At 34.0% G+C, this 21024-nt stretch overlaps 1 protein-coding gene across 1 annotated transcript in view; it reads left to right on the forward strand.

Moving 5' to 3' along the window:
- Positions 1–21024, forward strand: part of snz (sorting nexin snazarus) — a 48117-nt gene that overhangs the window by 438 nt on the left and 26655 nt on the right. Inside the window, exons 2-11 of the mRNA XM_089250319.1 lie at positions 1776–2003; positions 5159–5334; positions 5818–5949; positions 7257–7444; positions 11260–11446; positions 11622–11695; positions 12065–12141; positions 13588–13845; positions 18301–18420; positions 20713–20860. Coding sequence (XP_089106445.1) covers positions 1776–2003; positions 5159–5334; positions 5818–5949; positions 7257–7444; positions 11260–11446; positions 11622–11695; positions 12065–12141; positions 13588–13845; positions 18301–18420; positions 20713–20860 — 1588 coding nt within the window. The remainder of the gene's footprint in view (positions 1–1775; positions 2004–5158; positions 5335–5817; positions 5950–7256; positions 7445–11259; positions 11447–11621; positions 11696–12064; positions 12142–13587; positions 13846–18300; positions 18421–20712; positions 20861–21024) is intronic.

Below are 21024 nucleotides of genomic sequence, written 5' to 3' on the forward strand. Positions count from 1 at the left end.
TTAAAGTCTGTCCAAGTTAGAGAGGTGTCTGTTAAGTAGAAAAAATTATTGTGGGCATTTTTTGTTGGATTATGGTTGGTTCCATTCAAAAGCCTTCAGTGTAGGGAGGTGTCCAAACTGACAAGTTTTATTGTAGAAATACCATAGCAGGCGAAATGCCTAATGAGATGGCCCGAAAAAGAAAAAAAAATGCCCATGAAAAATACGGATGTCTAAATATGTGCATAACTAAAGTACAGCAGCTCATGATAAGAGCAATTATCGCGAGAAAACAAATACACACTAAAATAAAACTAAAACAAATGATTATGATAGAATAAAATACTCTGTCAAAAAAAAAATTATGGTTGCCTTATCTAAATACAAATAGTGGAACAGGTATAGCACAATCCCCCTTTTGACGATGTGTTGGGAATTTTTTTTTCTTCGGCGAGAAAACATCCGAAAGCGTGACGAGATGTCTCCAAGAGGGAAACAGAGTCATGCTTTTGGATGTCTTTCTTGCCAAAGTAAAAATATGTCAAACGCATTGAAAAAAAGATAATGTTAAGGCTGTTAAAGTGAAAAAATAATGATAAAAATGGCAGTTAACAACAATACCAAACAAAAAAAATATTCTTGGACTAAATAAGGGATCAAGATTAAAAATATAGACCTAGAAAAAATATAGACATCCTAGACCATATACAGGATTGAAAATAGTAAAAACCAGGACTCTCTTTTAAATAATACAATGATCAGATCAAAAAAACTCTCTGGGTTCAATAAAAATGTGATTGCGGGATCAAAACTATAATGACCAGTATGCAAAGAATTAAAAATGAAAATATTAATGCACGTCCTGTCTGAAAGAAATTCATTGTGCCCCTCCCAAACCCAGTGTGCCCCCTTAAAAAATAAATCCTGCTTATGCCCTTGATGATGATGATGTAACAGTTGTAAAGGTTGCGCCCTGATTGTGCTTAGCTACTATAACAACAATACAGATATTCAGAGGAGCCCTTGGTTGACTGGGCACAGGTCTCTGTACAACTGTTTGACTTTTTTGGAATTGTTCCCACAATTAAGTAACTACTGAATGATCAACACCAAAGAAAAGAGAGACATCTGTGATTGCCTGTCCTGCTTCAATGCAAGAGCATGCCAGTGCTTATTATCTACCGTTAGTTTTCTTTCAGCCATAGAAACACAAATACCATTAAAAATGATCAAAAATTGTAAATATCATCAAAATAATCAGCATTTTTATAGTATATCTCCTCAAACCCTTCAAAATTTTGGCATCTTCAACAACGCTTAATTAGCATATGTCCGTACAGTCAATCGTGTGGTAGCTTCCGGGAATGGCCATGGCTTCAAGTAATGTATTCCAGGGCATTTCCAACAGAAACAAAACAAACTTTATTTTAACCTAACACATTAAATATGTCTAATCTCAATGCATACTACTTTCCTACTCCATTCCTCAATCAATACTGCCTCTCTGTTACTGTTTAAATTAGCATTCTCAAACAGTCGCTCGTTACTTGAGCATGAAGTCACGATTTACCACTTCCTTTTCAGCTGCTGCTCAGTAGCTTCCTACTCATGATTGGCTATAACATATGATTTGCATACTGCCATCTGCATCCGCAATGTTTTTTTTTCAGCCACTCTAATTCAACAACACTTTTGAAAATTGCTAATTTACATTGTGTTCTTAATTTTTGGAAGCTAGTGTATTTTGTGAATTGTTGGTGGATCTTAATCACTTATTTTTTTTCTAATTTCGTCAGGTCAGCTATAAGATATGGGTATCTATAGTTGTTGTGGCATGCTTGAGTTTGTACATCCCTTCATCGTTGAATGCGGTTTTCACATTACTTAGTTGCATCAGTACATTGACATTGTACATATTGTGTGGATTGATAAGTTTCATCATTGCAGTTATCATCAATAAACCCAAGTTTAAATCTCATAATGTTAAACCAAAGCCATCTATGCATCTTTACCGTATGAGTTTAGTGAGTATTCTATTAAGTTTCTTTTTTTAATCAATTTATTTACAGATTGTTTCATTTCCTAATCTAATGTACACACTGTATTTTTTTTCATCATCTTAAAATTTCGGTGATGACCATATATATGTGTCTTTAAACATTCAGAGGACAGCAATATGACTCATGCCAACAACCAATCTCATAAGCATTGTGTTTAGTTGTATCCGACATTGCCTCAACTACAGTGGAACCTTGTTTATATGTCACTCAGTTATACGACTTCCATGTTTATATGATGTTTGGCTTTGGCCAAAAATTGCTTTTTATACATTTTAATGTTAAAATAACTCATTTATTCAATGTAAAACCTGAACTATTTGACGTTTTCACTTTGACTTGAACTCTGAAAAAACATCATTCATATCCATCAAATGTGCACAATTTTTGTATGCAGTGAAAACGTGTTGCTGTAACAGTTCTTCTTGCATATTGCAACTGCAAAAGGTGTAAATTTTAGGGTGATTGCTGACGTATATAAAAATAACCAGTGATCTTACTAATGGCTATTTATAGCGGACACTTGAAAGATTTGTTTATTGATTATTGCGGCGAGCCCAAAGGAAACAGGTTTCAATTCTTTTGATGGCCATGTGTCCTTTCATAATTTTTTCTCCTAATATTTACAGCGAAAATGAGAAGGTCCATTGCAAGCATTTGAGGGGTACAGGTCTCCCGATAAAAAAACAGATACGATACACATACACAGTCAGTTCTTTCAATCATTTGTTGCCAAATTTTCTTTTGTTGGGGTTCTCTGCTTGCTGGCTGTGTCAAATCAATCATTTGTAATGTCAAGAAAATGAAAAGCACGAAATGAAGAATATGGCAAGAATTTTAAATTAATGACGAAAGTTGATCTTGCAAAATAGTTGAATATCTCTGTTTCAGCTTTGAAAATTATCATAAAGCAGAGACACAAAATCAAAGACCCAGCTGCTAGTTACAAATCAGCTGAACGTTCATTGTCATTCACTTCACTATACCCACCCTCAAAATAGATGTCCAACAGTCAACACATATGATGTCACTTTCTGTTATTCACAAAAAGTATATTAGAAACTGGATTCAATGTGCAGATGAGTTTTTGAAAAGAAAATTTACTGGCCTCTGCGGAAAATCAAATAGCCTTCTCCTCCTGATTCAAGTGATTGTGTTAGTGACATACTACAGAAGCACTACTCTTCCCTTCTCTGGAATGCAAAATACGCTGAGCAGAGCAGTATATGGACACTCAGACCCATTGTTATAATAAAATATAATTTGAAGAGTTATTTTACTTCTGTATGACATGAATGTCGCTCTCCACTTGTTAATACAAGATATACGGAAGACTGGATGTTGTGAAGATATTTATTATTTTAGATGTTAATTTTTCAAGGAAGGAAAAAACTCATCTCTGCCTCTACCGGGAGTCGAACCCGGGTCCCTCGATTGCCGGACGAGTGCTCTGACCACTAAGCTACAGAGGAGATAGAGATTTTCCTTCGCTAGAGCGTATATATGCCGCACGGAACCGTGCAATGGACGGTGAAACCGATCAGCTAATAGCTCATGGACGACGAGCCACCAGAGGGCTATATATATGACATGAATGTCGCTCTCCACTTGTTAATACAAGATATACGGAAGACTGGATGTTGTGAAGATATTTATTATTTTAGATGTTAATTTTTCAAGGAAGGAAAAAACTCATCTCTGCCTCTACCGGGAGTCGAACCCGGGTCCCTCGATTGCCGGACGAGTGCTCTGACCACTAAGCTACAGAGGAGATAGAGATTTTCCTTCGCTAGAGCGTATATATGCCGAACGGAACCGTGCAATGGACGGTGAAACCGATCAGCTAATAGCTCATGGACGACGAGCCACCAGAGGGCTATATATATGACATGAATGTCGCTCTCCACTTGTTAATACAAGATATACGGAAGACTGGATGTTGTGAAGATATTTATTATTTTAGATGTTAATTTTTCAAGGAAGGAAAAAACTCATCTCTGCCTCTACCGGGAGTCGAACCCGGGTCCCTCGATTGCCGGACGAGTGCTCTGACCACTAAGCTACAGAGGAGATAGAGATATATACGCATTAACATCTAAAATAATAAATATCTTCACAACATCCAGTCTTCCGTATATCTTGTATTTTACTTCTCTCCAAAATACCAAGGGGTATTTCTTTTTCTTTTTTTTCTGTGAGAAATAATAATAATAAATAGTATAGCTATATTAAAAAAAAAATTACAGAAAATTCGAAGGAGTGTTTTCACTCTTCAACAAAATTTGGAGCAGATTGAATTTTGATGCAGGAATCATGCATCTAGAGGTGTTATAGCCAACACTGGTCTGGCTTAGCTCATGACAACATTGGCCACCAGAAAGTGATGTGCAGAAGACACTCTCAACTATTCATACAAAAAGTATAGATTAAACTGTAATATTCAGAGTGGTTTTTGATAAGAAAATTCACAAGTCTCTGCTTGGAATCAATTCACTATTGGTGTATATGTGCTCCAGGGAAGGAAAACTTCAGTGCTTCTGTAGCATATTACTTAGCATCCTTGCCTGTATTATGAGGAGAGAGTGTGGTTTAATCTTCTGCATAGCATAGGCCTGTAACTTTTCCTTCCAAAAATTCATCCCTACACTACATGCAATTTTTCTTACATTTTATATCAAACATTCTAATATACTTACATAAACTGTTTGACTCCCTTACATCTTCAGTAATTGCCAATGAATACTAATCAGTTAAATTTTTTTTCCATGCAAAGGAAATCAGTTACATAATTTTGTCCTCATATGCACATGCATGTTAGGCACCATTTTATTTGTCATTATATATCCTGAAAAAAATATTAGTGTACAAAGATTTTATATATCTATGTACACCAATATTTTTTTCAGGATATATAATGACAAATAAAATGGTGCCTAACATGCACCTTCATACAATGACATAAGATTTTATATATCTAATGTCATTGTATGAAGGTTTGACAGCTGTTGTCAGCAGTGGAAACATTATTTTGTGGAGTGTTTTTGTGTCACGTGTTCTCCTCTGGAGATTCCATTCTTTTACCATTCTTGAAATTAATTGGTTCACCATTCTTACCTTTATAGGAAAAGCTAAAAGAATTGAAATTCATTCCTAAGAAGGGTGTCAAGCATAAGGCTTTGATTTCCCGAAATGTTGATGATATGATTGAAGAATTGATAAAACTGCTGTTGAGGGACTATGTAAATAGCTGGTATGATAATGTTGTAAAAAAACAGAGCATGTTCTGCAATAATTTAAAGTATGTACCATTGCTTTTGTTCTTTCCTTCCAAGTTTATTCATTTGTCGATCTTTTCCATCCAAATTAGTTGAGGAAAATGAGCTCTATAAACATGATGGTGTAACATAAAGTTAATGATTAGTTTGAACTTGGTGGATTAAAATATTTTGGATGATTTAAATTTTATGATATCCCTTTGACTTTTTATTCAATTTACTGTTGAAATTACCATGTTTTAATCTGCAGATTATATGTTGCATTAAATACAGCCAAATCCCTTGTAATGTCAGAAACTTTCTTTGAACAAATCTACCATATATAGGGATTACAGCAGCATTGACAGTGATCCAATATAATGCCAAACTTGTTACAGCATCAGAATTTTTTTAAATGTATGGTTCTGTTACATCTGGATCCAACTGTGTTTTTCTCTACCATGTATTTGAACTTATATTTTGTTGTCTTATTCATGCTGATATATAAAACTAATACGTTCTTGCAGGCCCCTGATCAGGCAAATGCTTTTTACATTCCGTGATAGGTGCCAAAAAATCGATAGTGTCAAATTCATCACATCCGATATCGTTATAATCATCACTGAACATCTACAAGCACTTAAAAATGCGACTCTTAAGTAAGTTATATGTTTGCACTTGAAAAACTGTTATCATTTGATCATTTGAAAAACAGTTACCTGCCCAGTGTGTTAAATGTGAATTCTTGATGTGATTAATGTATGTTTATCAATGTGGAAAAATGAATTTGAATACTTGATTAGCTTTTTGTTTCATTATAGCACAAAGTCAAAAAAATATGAGAATGGTTTTATTACTTACTTATTACATTAGTTAGTCTTGATACACACAGTCTTTTCTAAAATGGTCCTCATCAATTTGTATTATAGTCATCCAAGCATGAGATGTTTGCCTCATGATATTCTGTTTTTTATTTTTTTGGAAAGAGAAGCCCAACATGAAAGCTTAGTTACTGACAAGTGATTTTCAATAGATAATCACTTTACCCAAAAGAAAATAATAGCATTGTCTGAAATGATATAACTAAGTCATACCTCGTGCTTGGAAGACTGTCTTTGCTAAGTATGTTTTTTGTCATACGGCAGATACGGAAAACTGGCTGAGTGAGGACATATCAGTGTTTCAGGAAAGGAAAATTCATTTCTGCCCTCACGGGGACCTGAAACATATATATCTCCTCACTCATTCAGTTTTCTGTATCTGTCGTATTAACAAGGGAGAGTAGTGATGTCTTTCGTCATATGTTAGTCATTCCTGGAAGGATGAGCTAGAACCCATCTTTTGATATCATGCTTCAAATCACCTGGTCATTCTCCGGGGTTATCATTTATGAATGAAGTCATTGTTTCTCAGTTACCCCATTTTCTTCCATGGGATAAAAAAAAAGTTGCACTGAGCATTATCAGTGATATAGGCCAATCAGTGCACATGTTTTTCTTTTTTTATGTGGGGAAGTACATGTTGTGCTACAATATTGGAGATAAGAAGGCTCTCTCTCAAACTTTTTTACTCATTCGTTATGGTAATTTCTGACCAGGGACATATTAAAACAAAAAAAACCATGTATAAATTGGAAACACTTCTGAGACTTACATTGTGAACCGCATATCAATTTAAATTAATTAATCTCTCCAAAAAAATTTAAAACTATAAAGCTTAATTTCATGTTGAAAGTCTTTAATATGATGTTAGTAATACGACTCTAATGATCTGTTATATAGACGATAAAATCCTACTTCATTTGTTTTTTGGAAGTTTGTGTAAAATCCCTGTATGTTGCTCAAACTTTATTAAATAGATTTTTTTTAATTCTTGTGTGTATGAGATCTTATTTTTATTGTCTGTTGATGTAAAATGTGATGAATCTCTCCACATTTGTTGTTTTTTTTATTCAATCACTCTTTAGTGGAGGAATTGTTTATAGTCCTGAGGATATGAGACCCTATAAAATTTACTCCTTTCTTCAAAGTAAAGAAACTGAATTGGATTATTTGAGGCAAATTTGTGAATTTTTGCTCATTACCTTATTGCCAATAGAATATGCCAAAAGTGATGGAGTACGTCATCTTTTAAGAGAAATTTTTGCTAATACTGGTGAGATATTTACATATTTATTCTGTATGCATATTTGTTGCTTAGAGGATTATGTAAGAACAACTAGGAATTTAGAATTTATTCACTTGAAATGTCATCTGTTTCATTCATCACACCACTATTTGCTTAACACAGTTCTGCGGCTTCAAACAAACACAATGAAATGCGGTTTTGGGTGGATACTGCTTTGGGAATCCACAAGTTGAATGGTAACATTGTAAAAAATATGCCATATTTACTCATGTATAAGACAAGATGTTTTTTTTTAATTTTCACTCTTTCCAAAAGTTGTCCTACATGCATGGGTGATTTATTGTGTAATTTTTTTTAACGATAGCTACCACTATAATTACACTACTACTAGCTGTAATACCCGGCACTGCTCGAATTTTCTTTAATTACTAAGGTGATTGAAAAAGTGACAAATCTAAAGACATATGAACTATCATACGTAATACTGGCATCATTAAAGGAGTGGCAAACCATTTAAAGGCATATACATGTCTGAAATGCATTGCTAGGGAACCACGGTAACCGAAGTAAACATTCTGAAAGTGATTGTTGAGGCCGAAAAACTATTGTTGCCAGAAAGTTTTTTGTCCACTTCGGGAATTTGCCCAGCTCTGGCAAACTTTTTAAAGTATTCTATCGTTCAAATCGGGTTCCTTTTGGTATATATGCAAAATTCGGCAACGATGGATTTCAAATTGTAGATTTGTATAGAGAACACACACACAGAGAAAATCAATTTTATATACATAGACTACTTAACCGTACATGCACCTTGTGTGCATTCCTCTGAAGAATTTCTAATGAATCGACACATGCCAGAATGAGTGTTCTCAGTAGCCACTAATGTAATTAATGTTGTCAGAGTTATGCTTGTTTTGGGTTTTTGCTGGTGAAGCCCTCTGTCTTCCATATTTTGAAGTGAAAATGGTAAATACTTAAATTTTATGTTTTGTTAGTATCATGTTGAGGGTATGCCTACTCTCTGCAGAGAGACTTTTTCAAATGGGAGGCCAGCTTGTGTGTGTGTATTCGTGAGTTGAAGTTAAAAAACCAACTTCAGTCAATCACCACCGTGCCGCCAACAGGGAATTAACCCGTATCCTCATGATGCGATTTCAGCATGATGCCCACATGGCCACAGAGCAGCACCCTGCAATTATAGCTTACTACTGGGCCCATCTTTGGAGGTGGGTCAATGGGTTTGTATTTCAAATATATTCAATGGATTGGAGCAGAACCTGATTATAAGGAACTAATAAAGGGTTGCACAAACGTCTTCGTTTTAATGAAAATCAGGTTTATAACAAATATTATCACAAAAAATGAGTAACTTTGCCTGGTTTTAATTTATACAAAAATTGCCACGTTTTTAAGACAAATAAATTCAATTGGTCGAATGGTCGACGCGTTTCGGCTCTTCAATGGAGAGCCGTCATCAGGACCTCGTGGTCAGAACTCACACGAATGAAGAGTGATGTTTACGTCTGGTCGTCCGAAGAGTTCGCCTTTGTATTTGCTGCGTCCGAGTGGTCTTTGGATGCGAATTGGGGAGCCATCTGTTGTAAAGTGTTGAAAGTTTTTTCACGACTGAGGTTAATAAAGCCTGTCCAAGCTGACGAAATAGGTGGTGTGTTTCTTCCATCATTAACGAGGAAATTCTGGCATGTTCTGATGAAGTATCCCTCGAGAAAATTCAATTCCGAATTGTGTGTTGCTTTTTTAAAAACAAATGCTTTGTCAAAATCAAAATGAACGAAAAACATCGTTTCACAGTAAAGAATTCCTCAGAATTCGTTTCCATCATCCGCAGCATTCAACCAGATAACGCTACAATGATTTCCTTGGACATCAAATCCATGTTTACTAACATTCCCATCAGCGGTGCAATTTCTTTCCTGAAACAACGTCTGCAAGAATTCCACTTCTCCTCGATTGAAATCGAAGAAATATGTCAACTCACCCAACTTTGTGTATCGCACAATTATTTTTCAGTGTTTGGAAAGTTTTACCGCCAAACAGAAGGTCTTGCCATGGGCAACCCACTCTCGCCTATACTCTGTGACATATATATGGATTTTTTCGAAACAAAACTTTTGGAAACCCACCACTTCAAACTTTGGATCAGGTATGTTGATGACACATTCACTTTAGTTGATGAGACTGATGTTAATGTCACTGAGTTATTCAATTTTATGAATTCTATTGACCCACATATTGAATTCACCTATGAAATGGAAAAAAATAATATACTGCCTTTTCTCAACGTGCTCATTAAAAAGACAGACACTGAATTTCATACATCTGTGTACCGTAAGCCATTCGCTATCTCCATGCCACCTCATGCAAAATCCTTTCATCCTCCCAATCAGAAACTTTCGGCATTTTCTTCTTTTGTTCATCGAGCACTAAAACTTTGCAGTGATTCAGCCTCCCTCCAGAATGAACTCAATATCCTTCGTGACATCGCTTCTAACCGGGGTTTTTCACCTTTTATCATCGACAAGGTCCTCAGGAAAAATGACCCAGACATGCACCACGAACCTGCTTCCAGCTGACTCAAAACAGTTTTCTAATACCGTTGTTCTTCCATTCGTTTCTTCAAGTTTCATGATCTCTTCTATCTTCAAGAAATTTGACTTCCATACAATATTCCAGCCAACAAATATACTCACCTTTTCCCATCTGAAAGATCCTATCTCACCCTCCAAAGAATCTGGTATCTACTTCATCCCATGCAAGAATTGTGAAAATGGATATATTGGCCAAACTAGAAGAAATCTAAATATTCGAGTTCTCGAACACCGAAAGCATGTTGAGAAGGGACGGACTGATAATTCGGCTATTGCCCAACACTGCTGGCAACATTCACATCATTTTGATTTTGACAAAGCATTTGTTTTTAAAAAAGCAACACACAATTCGGAATTGAATTTTCTCGAGGGATACTTCATCAGAACATGCCAGAATTTCCTCGTTAATGATGGAAGAAACACACCACCTATTTCGTCAGCTTGGACAGGCTTTATTAACCTCAGTCGTGAAAAAACTTTCAACACTTTACAACAGATGGCTCCCCAATTCGCATCCAAAGACCACTCGGACGCAGCAAATACAAAGGCGAACTCTTCGGACGACCAGACGTAAACATCACTCTTCATTCGTGTGAGTTCTGACCACGAGGTCCTGATGACGGCTCTCCATTGAAGAGCCGAAACGCGTCGACCATTCGACAAATTGAATTTATTTGTCTTAAAAACGTGGCAATTTTCAAATAATTCTTATAGTGGGTGTAATGCAACCAACAATACATCAATGAAAGTACAGTAAACTATAAAAAGTGTTTATTATACATATCAAATTAGAAACAGCCTTCAACATAGATTGAATTTGAAAAACGTGTGCATATATACCACATTAATCTTAATTTTCCTGGGTGGAGAGTATGAGTGATACAGCACATCTCCATCTTTGTGCAAAACACAATAATTGATGTTTAATCATTTGCTTGGAAATGTAATCAGCACTCATCAATAATCCTTACTCATCAGATAAAAATAAGCACCTTTATTATTATTACAATGCTTTTAAACTGTCCATTATAGGTGGGGTCTTTTATAATAGGGTTCTATTCTACTGTATTTTCAAAGGTATTGCTTAACCCTTTCATTCCCACAGAACATGAAAAGTTCTAAAATTGGTATGTAGTGTTATAGTGAAATTGGTATATAGTTTGGGTTAACTTCAGGAAAGAAAATTATTATTTTTGACAAGCTAAAGTTATAATTAATTGTTCTTTTTTGTAGTGTTTTACAATGCCATAGACAAAATCTGTGATCCAGACATGATAAATATACGACTCATTTCTTACCTTGAAAACCAACAACAGAATTCTGTTCAGAGATGCCAACCCTATTCCGTAGCTGAGACTTATGAAGATTTTATCAAAATGATAAAACTTTGTGGTAGCATTGAAAATTTGCTTCAGTGGAGGTATTTTGGTTCTTTCTCATTTCTTGTCAGATAGGTCTTTGCAGTTGTGTTGCATTTGAATTTTTTTAAATTCCCTATTTTTATTTCACCAGTAACTGCAAGTTTATTTAAAAAATTAGTCACTATAGAAATGAAAGTATTTACCTCAGTGTTCTAAGCATTTTATCTCTCCTAGGTACTTCATAATTTCTGAAATAATGCATGCTACAACTTCCAGCAATTTGAAGCGATCAAAGGGGATGGATGCTGGTAATTTTTGTCCATTATCCATAATTACTATTGTTGTCTTATATTTTATAGATAGTGTGTGTATACTGTGTAAGATTCTTCTTGTTATTGAAAGAAAAATATTACAGATCCATCTAATTACACCCAAGTTGAAATAAAATGAAATTGCTAAAATAATAAAACTTGGAAATGTCTAAATCAGTTATGCTGAAATTGACTTTTCTTTTGATAAATTGTATTATCAACAAGATGAAATAGCAACTTCTTATGGAAGTGATAACTTTCCTCATTAACTATATAGCATTTAAATTTTTATTTCCACATTTGTGAGGAAATTTTTTATCATTTGATTCATATACAGATATATAAATCGATTGAATTTCATTACAGATAAAGAATTCAGCACTCAGAAAACAAATAAAGGTGATCTTCTTGAAGCTCGCAATCTTGGGCGTTATTTAAACCAAGTAAATTATATTTTCTATTTCTTTAAAAAAGTTTCTGTAAGAATATATACAGCAATCTCTCACTTATAAGACCCCAGTTAATGATACATCATAATGCTATTCACTTATACACCTCTCTCACTTATGTATATTTTTTCCTTGTTCCGTTGCACAGACTTACAAGTGAAAGATTGTTGTACTATTTTCACTATCTCAAGGGTTTATACTCCAAAATATAGAAGACAGATGGTGGCATCAATAGAAAATGAAACACACGTAACTCTGACAACAAGAATACGTTAGGGTCATGCATACAATCAGAACACATTCTGGCGTGTACTAGTTTCTTGGAAATTCCCCAGAGAAATGTTTATGAAGTGCATGTACATTTAAGTAGTGATATGGGAGGCTACTTAGCCTACTTGTAGAGCTGTTTTTGTTATTGAGTAGAGAACAATGTTGAGAGCTTTCACAATAGCTCAAATATTTATGTGAATTGATTAAGATGACATTATGTCATATTAAGATTGAGTGCTACCTTGGCCTACAAGTGTTTTGGCTAACAAATATTTTTTTTCATAACATTTCTACCTCGGCCAATGAATAAAAATTTGGCTAACAAACATTTTAGTTGACATGGATGTACATGCTAACATAACACAGCAGCATCGTGATCTGAATTTTAACATAATCATCATCAGGATTACTATTGTTAGAGCTTGATTAATTTATGTCCACCTCAGAATCACTTTCCCTATATGCCTCTATTTCTCTTCCAGATAGCTTTTGAGTCATTTTGTAAAAATAAATGATTAGTACGAGACACTTAGCATCAAACTGGATGGTCTGGATATAGTCTAGGAAATTATCTTTTCTATTTGCATGTTTGAGAGACAGAAATAAGCTGACCACATCACTTAAAAGGACGTCTACATATCCGACTGGGCTGTGTACATAATGTAAAATAAAAATGTGTTCCCTATCTCATCTGTCTGTAAATTTTCCTTCATCCCATTGTAAATCTGCTCATTTTATCATTTTTCCCTTTTTTTTTTATTGTGCTTTTTTAGCATTATGTAAAACTAATCTTCAAATTTTAGCTATACCTGGCAACAAGAATTATTGATAAATGATTACATCATTAACATTTACATTATCTTCTATAAAAATGTATGGAAAAATCCTGTTTCAGCTAATGAATGTGATTCCGTTATGAATTATTTTCGTTAGCTGAAGCATGACTGTATAAGATTTCACGGATTCTGGTTGTGATGAAGGAGTATGAGATAATGCATCACACACACACACACACAAAGATAATATTTTGAATATATTTTCAAATGTCCACACTTCGGTCTGATAAATTTTGAATTTTTTTTTACTCAATGAATTGCACAATTATTTAGTTTTTCACTTTGGAAGCAAAATTCCCATGTCTTATTGCTTCCTGTTCATTTTCTCTTTTAGCTGAGATATGCAAAGAATCTTTGTGAGCACCGCATCAAGCTTCTAGGTGGATTAGATCGTTTGTCATCATCTCAAAGTCCTTTTGAATCTATGCTTGACAAGAATCATCCTCTGCCAGGTCAGAAAGTTATTTCCATGAATGTTATTATGCAGTCTAAGATTTGCAGACATCATTTTTCAAAGTATTTGCAAAAAGAAGACATGCATAGCCTCATTGGATTTTGGGAAGCCGTCGAAGACATGAAAACAGCTGACAAGGTTCATTTTTGCGTGACTTGTTTTAATGGTTTGAAATTGATTATTCTGTATAATATTATATAGCTGATATAGTAATTTCTTCTCACATCTGCAATTTGCATGTTCAACAGTATTTATGTTTATTTGAAATGTATCCAGGGCTCCCACTCATCCTACTTTTCTGTAAAATGTCCTACTTTCTTGGTTTTGTCCTACTTTTTTACCAAATCCTATCTACCGAAATTTGTCTAATTCATTGTAATTGAGGAGGGAATCATCGATATAATGCCAAGTAATACAAATGTAGTAGATTGCAATTAATGATTCTGCCGAAGCAGAAATTTTATCGTTTTTCAGGTTCTTTGTGAGGTGTATGTAGACCATTTGGTTTATTAATTTTTATTTTGCTTAGTTTGAGGGTTCAACAAGTAGAGTAATGATTAAAAACTTCTGCGCCTGGTTGAAAAAAAAATAATTTTGCATTTACTACTTCATGGACAGTAATTAACATTCATCATTCAAAATTATGGTGCACATTTTGTGTATAGGTGACAACAGTTTGCATAACAAAGCAGTTGGGTATAAGCCTATTCTAGGTTTTGTTACTCTGATGATACCCAATAACATTCAATTGTCTTCTAAATTTTTAGGGCATGCAGAGTCATAAACAATGTTTACAATGCTCAGCAAATAGCTAGAAATGAAAGTGCTCCAGTTGTCAAAAATGATTACACTGGCATTGAGCGCTAAAAGTTATACATATCCTTTTAAAAAAGAGATGGGCAATGTAGTAAAACTATCTGGTCCACCTTGACTTATTTATATCAGACCTTGTAATTTACACATTTTGCTTTTTGAAGTGGTATCGAAAGAGCGTCATTCTTAAAACTTACATATCTTCATAATTTGCATTGTCGAAGAGAGTTGGCAGACTGGACTGTAGAAGATTCCAAAAAAAAAAAGAATGTGTAATACAGTATATATTGTGAAAAGAGACAGAAAAGTTTTATCAGCAGTTGCTAGTACCCTATTTTGGCCAAAAATTGTTTTTTTAGCCAAGTCATTTCTGTCATCTTGCTTTGGCTCGAGTGAATCTTGCAGGATACTGAAATAGTGCTATGAAAAAAAAATTAATTTTGAAATTTGTTCAAAAAAATTTTTTTAATGATTTTTTTAAATTATGCTATGATTATGTTGTCTGGGGGTACCCTCCCCCCTGTCCTACTTTTCAATTTTTTCAGTGGGAGCCCTGTGTATGTATTTTTTAATAGTTTGTTGAAGCAAAGGAGTGATAAATATATTAAAATGAAGGGTTTATCTTCTGATAAATTTTTCCCCTAATTACTTAAGTTTATGATAGCATGCATTTTTGTTTTTACAATAGCATCAGAATTTGCATTAGTGATGCATTTCGGTTGTTATTCAAATATAGGTTTTGGATTTTAATTTTTGTATTTTTTAAAAACAAATACAGTCGAGTTCACTAATAAAATATCCCCTAGGTGATTCAAGAAGTTATAACCGCAGTCCCTTGAAATTATTGTTGTATGTATGCATAAAGTGCATTAATGCTAATGTCCCTGATGAAATAAGCTTTTACAGCATGTAATTAAATTTAATATGGAATGAATATTGTTTTTGCTTAGTATCTGTGTAGTACATAGTACGTACTACATTTCAATACAATTTCAAAATTCCTCAGGAGATACTAACCAAAAACAATATTCATTCCATATTAAATTTAATTACATGCTGCACAAGCTCATTTACATATATAGCTTATTGCATACTTATCTTTTATACATTTTTTCCTTAAACTTAATTGATTTCACTGGTATTATTTGAGCTTATACTGATGGTTTTCATTCAAAATTATCAGTATCTTATATGTAAATGTGAAAGTATGTATGTATGTTCTTTATACAAATCTACAGTTTTAGACCGATCGTCGCCAGATTTTGCATATATACCAAACAGGTCCGGGATTGAACCGTAGGCTACTTTAAAAGTTCGTCAGAGCTGGGCAAATGCCTGAAATGGGCGAAAAACTGTCGGGCAACAATAGTTTTGGGGACTCAACAATTACTTTCGAAACGTTTACTTTGGTTACCATGGTTTCCAACAATGCGTTTCAGACGTGAATATATGCCTTTACAATGGTTTGCACACCTTTGATTCTGTTATTATAACAGTTTATTTCTTTATAACGGTTTGTCACTTTTCCAATCCTCCCAGTAATTAAAGGAAACCCGGGAAGAGCGCCAGGTATTTCTGCTAGCCTATATACAGGGTACCCTGTAAGTGCTAATGTGGCCTTTATCTCATCAACTGCCCATCGTAGAGGTATAGTTTCAATTTAGCAAATGCTTAAAAGGCGTTTGAATAAAAATGGCTAAACACTGCTATCATTTTCACATCAGTTGATCAAACTTGGCAATGGAAGAATTCCCGTAGACCAAAGCACTGGATTACGTTCATGACACAACTGATTACGTTCCCAAATGGATTTTGCCAGTTGTTAAATTCAGTTCAAGAACTTGCAGACAAAGTCCTCCCAAATATTCAACAAAATCACGAAACCATGAGTGGCTTTGTGAGAGAGTGATTCTGGCACCGAAAAATGACAGTGTGAACAAGATCAACGAAAAAATTATTCCAGGAGACTCCACATCTTAAAATCGGTTGACACTGTCACAGACTCAGCGCAAACAGTTCTGTATCCTGCAGAATTTCTGAACTCTTTTGATATTCAGGGTATGTCACCATATAACTTGACCCTCAAAGTTGGAGCACCTATTATGCTTTCAAGAAATTTGGAGACACCGACACTCTGCAATGGCACCAGACTCTGCGTGAAGAAATTGCATGATTACATCATCGAATCACCAATTCTAACTGGATGTGCCAAAGGAAAAGACATCTTCATTCCACGTATCCCAATTATCACTGAAGAAATGCCATTCACTTTAAAGCGATTACAGTTCCTGATTCGTTTAACTTTTGCCATGACAATCACATCACTACGATTTCTGAATTTTCTCGTACCATCAATTGACACTTTTGCCATATATAATTCCGCATCCTCTTGTGTAGGCCTTGGCCAAACAATATTGTATAAATAAATAAATAAATAACAAAGCGCAAGGCCAGTTGTTAGCAGTGGCAGGTATCAACTTACTCTTGAGCCCTGTATTTCTCACGGACAGCTTTACGTCGCGTGTTGATAATCCCAAAAATTTGTACATCTACACACTAGATGGGAAAACAAAAAATATTGTGTATCCACAAGCGATTGCCTTAAGTTTTTAATTAAAATATTTAAAAATAAAAGTAGTTTTTTCTTACTTGATGCAGACATGTTTTTGATTAAGAAATAATTAATAAGTTTTTAAATTTTTTACGGGGTGGGCAACGTCGCCGGGTATCAGCTAGTTTATACAATAAATTAAAAAAAGAAGCAATCAATGTTCCCGAATTCCATGTTGATTAACTTGTTGTTGATCAACATGCTTTTTCATAGTCTTTCAATAAGTAGAAATTTGATGCTCTCAAAACAGTGCAGATTTCTGCTTTCACTGGTCACAACAATCATTTATCCCTGCCATCTACCAAGTGATGCAAAATTAACAGAAAAGTAAACATTCAATGATTTGAAGAGCATAATTCATGCTGTTTTTTCACATAAATGCATAGAAAAACAATTTTTTAATAACACATAATTTTAATGTTAGAATAGATATATTCATTACTAACAGGCTGCACTTTTTATCTGCATAAATAAGTCAGTTTCCAGCTTTATTTTTCCAGGTTTTTGTTTGCACAGTATGTTATATCCGAATTATTTTCCAGGTTAATAGAGTGCCTTTGGTATTTTATATCAGCTGCTGTGGTGGTTGAGTGGCCATAGTGATGGACGTGCATCACGATTACCCGAGTTTGAACCCCACAGTGGTGGTCAGCTGGAGTTAGTTTTCTGTGGTTCCCAACTTACCGACATGAATGTGAGCCAATGTCCATGTTAAAAAGTCTAGACACAGAGAACAACAGGCCTACAGTGAAAGCAATATTCATGCAATACACTTCATTCATAGTTTGAAAGATTGACTGTAGATGGCAGCACCATACAAACATTACACAGAAACAAACTTCACGTAAGGTTCACAACACATATACGCACATTTTCCAGCATAGCCCAAGTATTCTTCAACCACCAGCTTATATCTGTCTATTGCAACAGAGTGGCAGGCCATGATCTGGTTAGCAGGAGGTATGTTATATCTACGGCGTATGTTATAAGTGGAGTATGTAATAACAGAGGTAGAAATATAATATATAGAATTGAATTGTCCAAAAATTGGGGATTATAAAACCGTATGTTATATCCAGGGTATGTTATAAGTGTCCTCGACTGTATTTTATTTTTCACCAGACTTTTCTTATAAAAAATGTTAAGTAACCTTAATTCCTTTTTTCCAGAATTTATGGCACCAGATTGGGAATGACATCGTTCAGATGTATGTACGTAATAACTCCAGTGGTGTCCGTCTCAGTAAAAACACTCTCAAAGGCATTGAAGAATTCATGATGGCAAACAAGGTGAAGTGCATTTATTCATTCCTGCCTTTTTGTATTACAGTCATGTACATTATATTGGGGAAAAAAGGTTTCAGTGAGCTTTAATTGGTTTTATAAGACTTATTAGACATGAAATGACATGAAATCAGACATGAAATGACTGTATACTAACGCTGCTGATATCCTGCATAAGAATAGGTGAATGTATAAGAAATATTTATTTCAGAGGCATTTAAGAAACATATTATAGATTACAAGATATACAGAAGACTGGATGTTGTGAAGATATTTATTATTTGAGATGTTACTTTTTTTAAGGAAGGAAAAAACTCATCTCTGCCTCTACCGGGAGTCGAACCCGGGTCCCTCGATTGCCGGACGAGTGTGTTTTTTTTTTTTTTTTTTTTCCTTCCTTAAAAAAAGTAACATCTCAAATAATAAATATCTTCACAACATCCAGTCTTCTGTATATCTTGTATTAACAAGTGGAGAGCGACATTCATGTCATATATTATAGATTAGACCAATGCAATAGAACTTTGGTTTACAAGTATAATTTATTTCATGAATGTACTCATAATCTTAATCACTCATATATTGAATCTATTTCTACCTTATGAAATAATAGAAACTTGGATGCTTCGTTCCACAATTATCCATTCACATGACTAATAAAAATGGAATTTAATAGATGATACACTACAATAATGTGATAATGATAAATAATACAGTAATATTGTACTGGGTAACATGGGTAATATACAGTATGGTATACAATAACACCATACAATATACAATAACACCATACAATATACAATAACACCATACAATATACAATAACACCATACAATATACAATAACACCATACAATATACTAAAATAACACCATAAAATATCCAATAACACCATAAAATATACAATAACACCATACAATATACTAAAATAACACCATAAAATATCCAATAACACCATACAATATACTAAAATAACACCATAAAATATCCAATAACACCATAAAATATACAATAACACCATACAATATACAATAACACCATACAATATACAATAACACCATACAATATACAATAACACCATACAATATACAATAACACCATACAATCTACAATAACACCATAAATAAACATACAATACAATAAGAAAGAAAGACTTGTTTAGGATTACTCATAGGCCACTGCCGTCTGTAAAATTATTCTTTTTGTGTGACTTTGAAAAAGAACCTATCCACTGGGACTTGCGTTTGCCTCCTTTGTAGGATTTCTCAGAAATGGGAAATTGCATTGTTGTTAGGCGGATTCTTTGCTCACACTGCTACAGCTTTATTTTGGTGGTTCTTTCTTACAACATTTTGAAAATTTGTGTTCATAATGTGAACTATCACTGGTTTATTGAATCAGAATTTGTTCAAAATTTTTTTTCCTCTTACCAAATCACTCGTAAACCAAAGTTCTACTGTATTTCACATTTTCAGAAATTTACTATATTATTCAAAATATCTATCTTTTTTTTTGCATGTTATAAAAAGAGAAATGCTCAGTTGTACTCTACTATTGATTGTTTAACTTGCAATGTTTTGCTACTGATCATTCAGTATTGAAGAGTGTCTACTCTCTATAGGCTGCTTGTGCTAGCTTAGAAAGATAGAGTCATTTGATTTAGCAGAGGGGGTCCCATTCTCGTTACATTGATCAAATCAAATTTCAATGATTCGGATTCACTCTTTAGTGTTCTGTATTTTCCTGCTTATAATCTGCATATTATACATTAAAAAGAATTGAGAATTTTTAATGCAGATTACATACTGCTGCGTCCTAACACTGCTGCTTTTTTTCTTCAGAGGGGATGGAATAAAAATAAATATTTAATAAAATTAATTTATAAAAATAATTATTTAAAGATGTAGATGGTAGATGCGAGTAGAAAAGTCCACATTTTTCTACAAAAAGTGACAAACAACACCCTCCCCCCAAGATTTCATTATTTACAAATGAAATTTTCATAAACAGATTATACACAACTGCAGACTATAAAATGATAGTTTTTCTCTTAGTAGTTAAATTGCCATCTGGATATTATATGTAAGAAATTACGGTAAATTATAGATGACTTTGGAAGGCAATCAAACTATAAATATTGTCTCAATAGTGGAAATTCGAAAATTTGTGGTTAGTAGGTGGTTCAGTTTTTTTTCATGTAAAGAATTTAAGTAGAGCAAGATCAATTAATTAATTATTTTTCCTCTAATTATTTTCACTGATTTTAATAACCATTTACTTATTTATTTTGTTTCTAAAGGGACCTGATGCTTTCTATTGGGCTCAAGATGAGGTTTATAAGCATTTAGAAGATGAATATTATGCTTCATTCATTGTGAGTACCATATACCACAAGATGGTTACTGAAGCTGCAAATAAAGGAATGGATTTCATTCAGATGATGAAAGGTATACTCGATAAGATTTTCAGTGAAATCAGTGCTATGTCCCCTCACCCAGGGCATCTCATGTGTAGAGGATGGCCTCTTGATTATCAGATCTAGTACAACAAAACCTTTCTTTTACGTCCAAATAATTATGTTATTTCATTAATAGTATAAATTTCTTTAATG

The sequence above is a fragment of the Pholcus phalangioides genome, unplaced genomic scaffold (genome assembly GCF_987345545.1).
Source record: "Pholcus phalangioides strain wild (caught in Gottingen) unplaced genomic scaffold, Ppha-v1.0 ptg000024l_1, whole genome shotgun sequence".
Lineage (NCBI taxonomy): Eukaryota > Metazoa > Arthropoda > Arachnida > Araneae > Pholcidae > Pholcus > Pholcus phalangioides.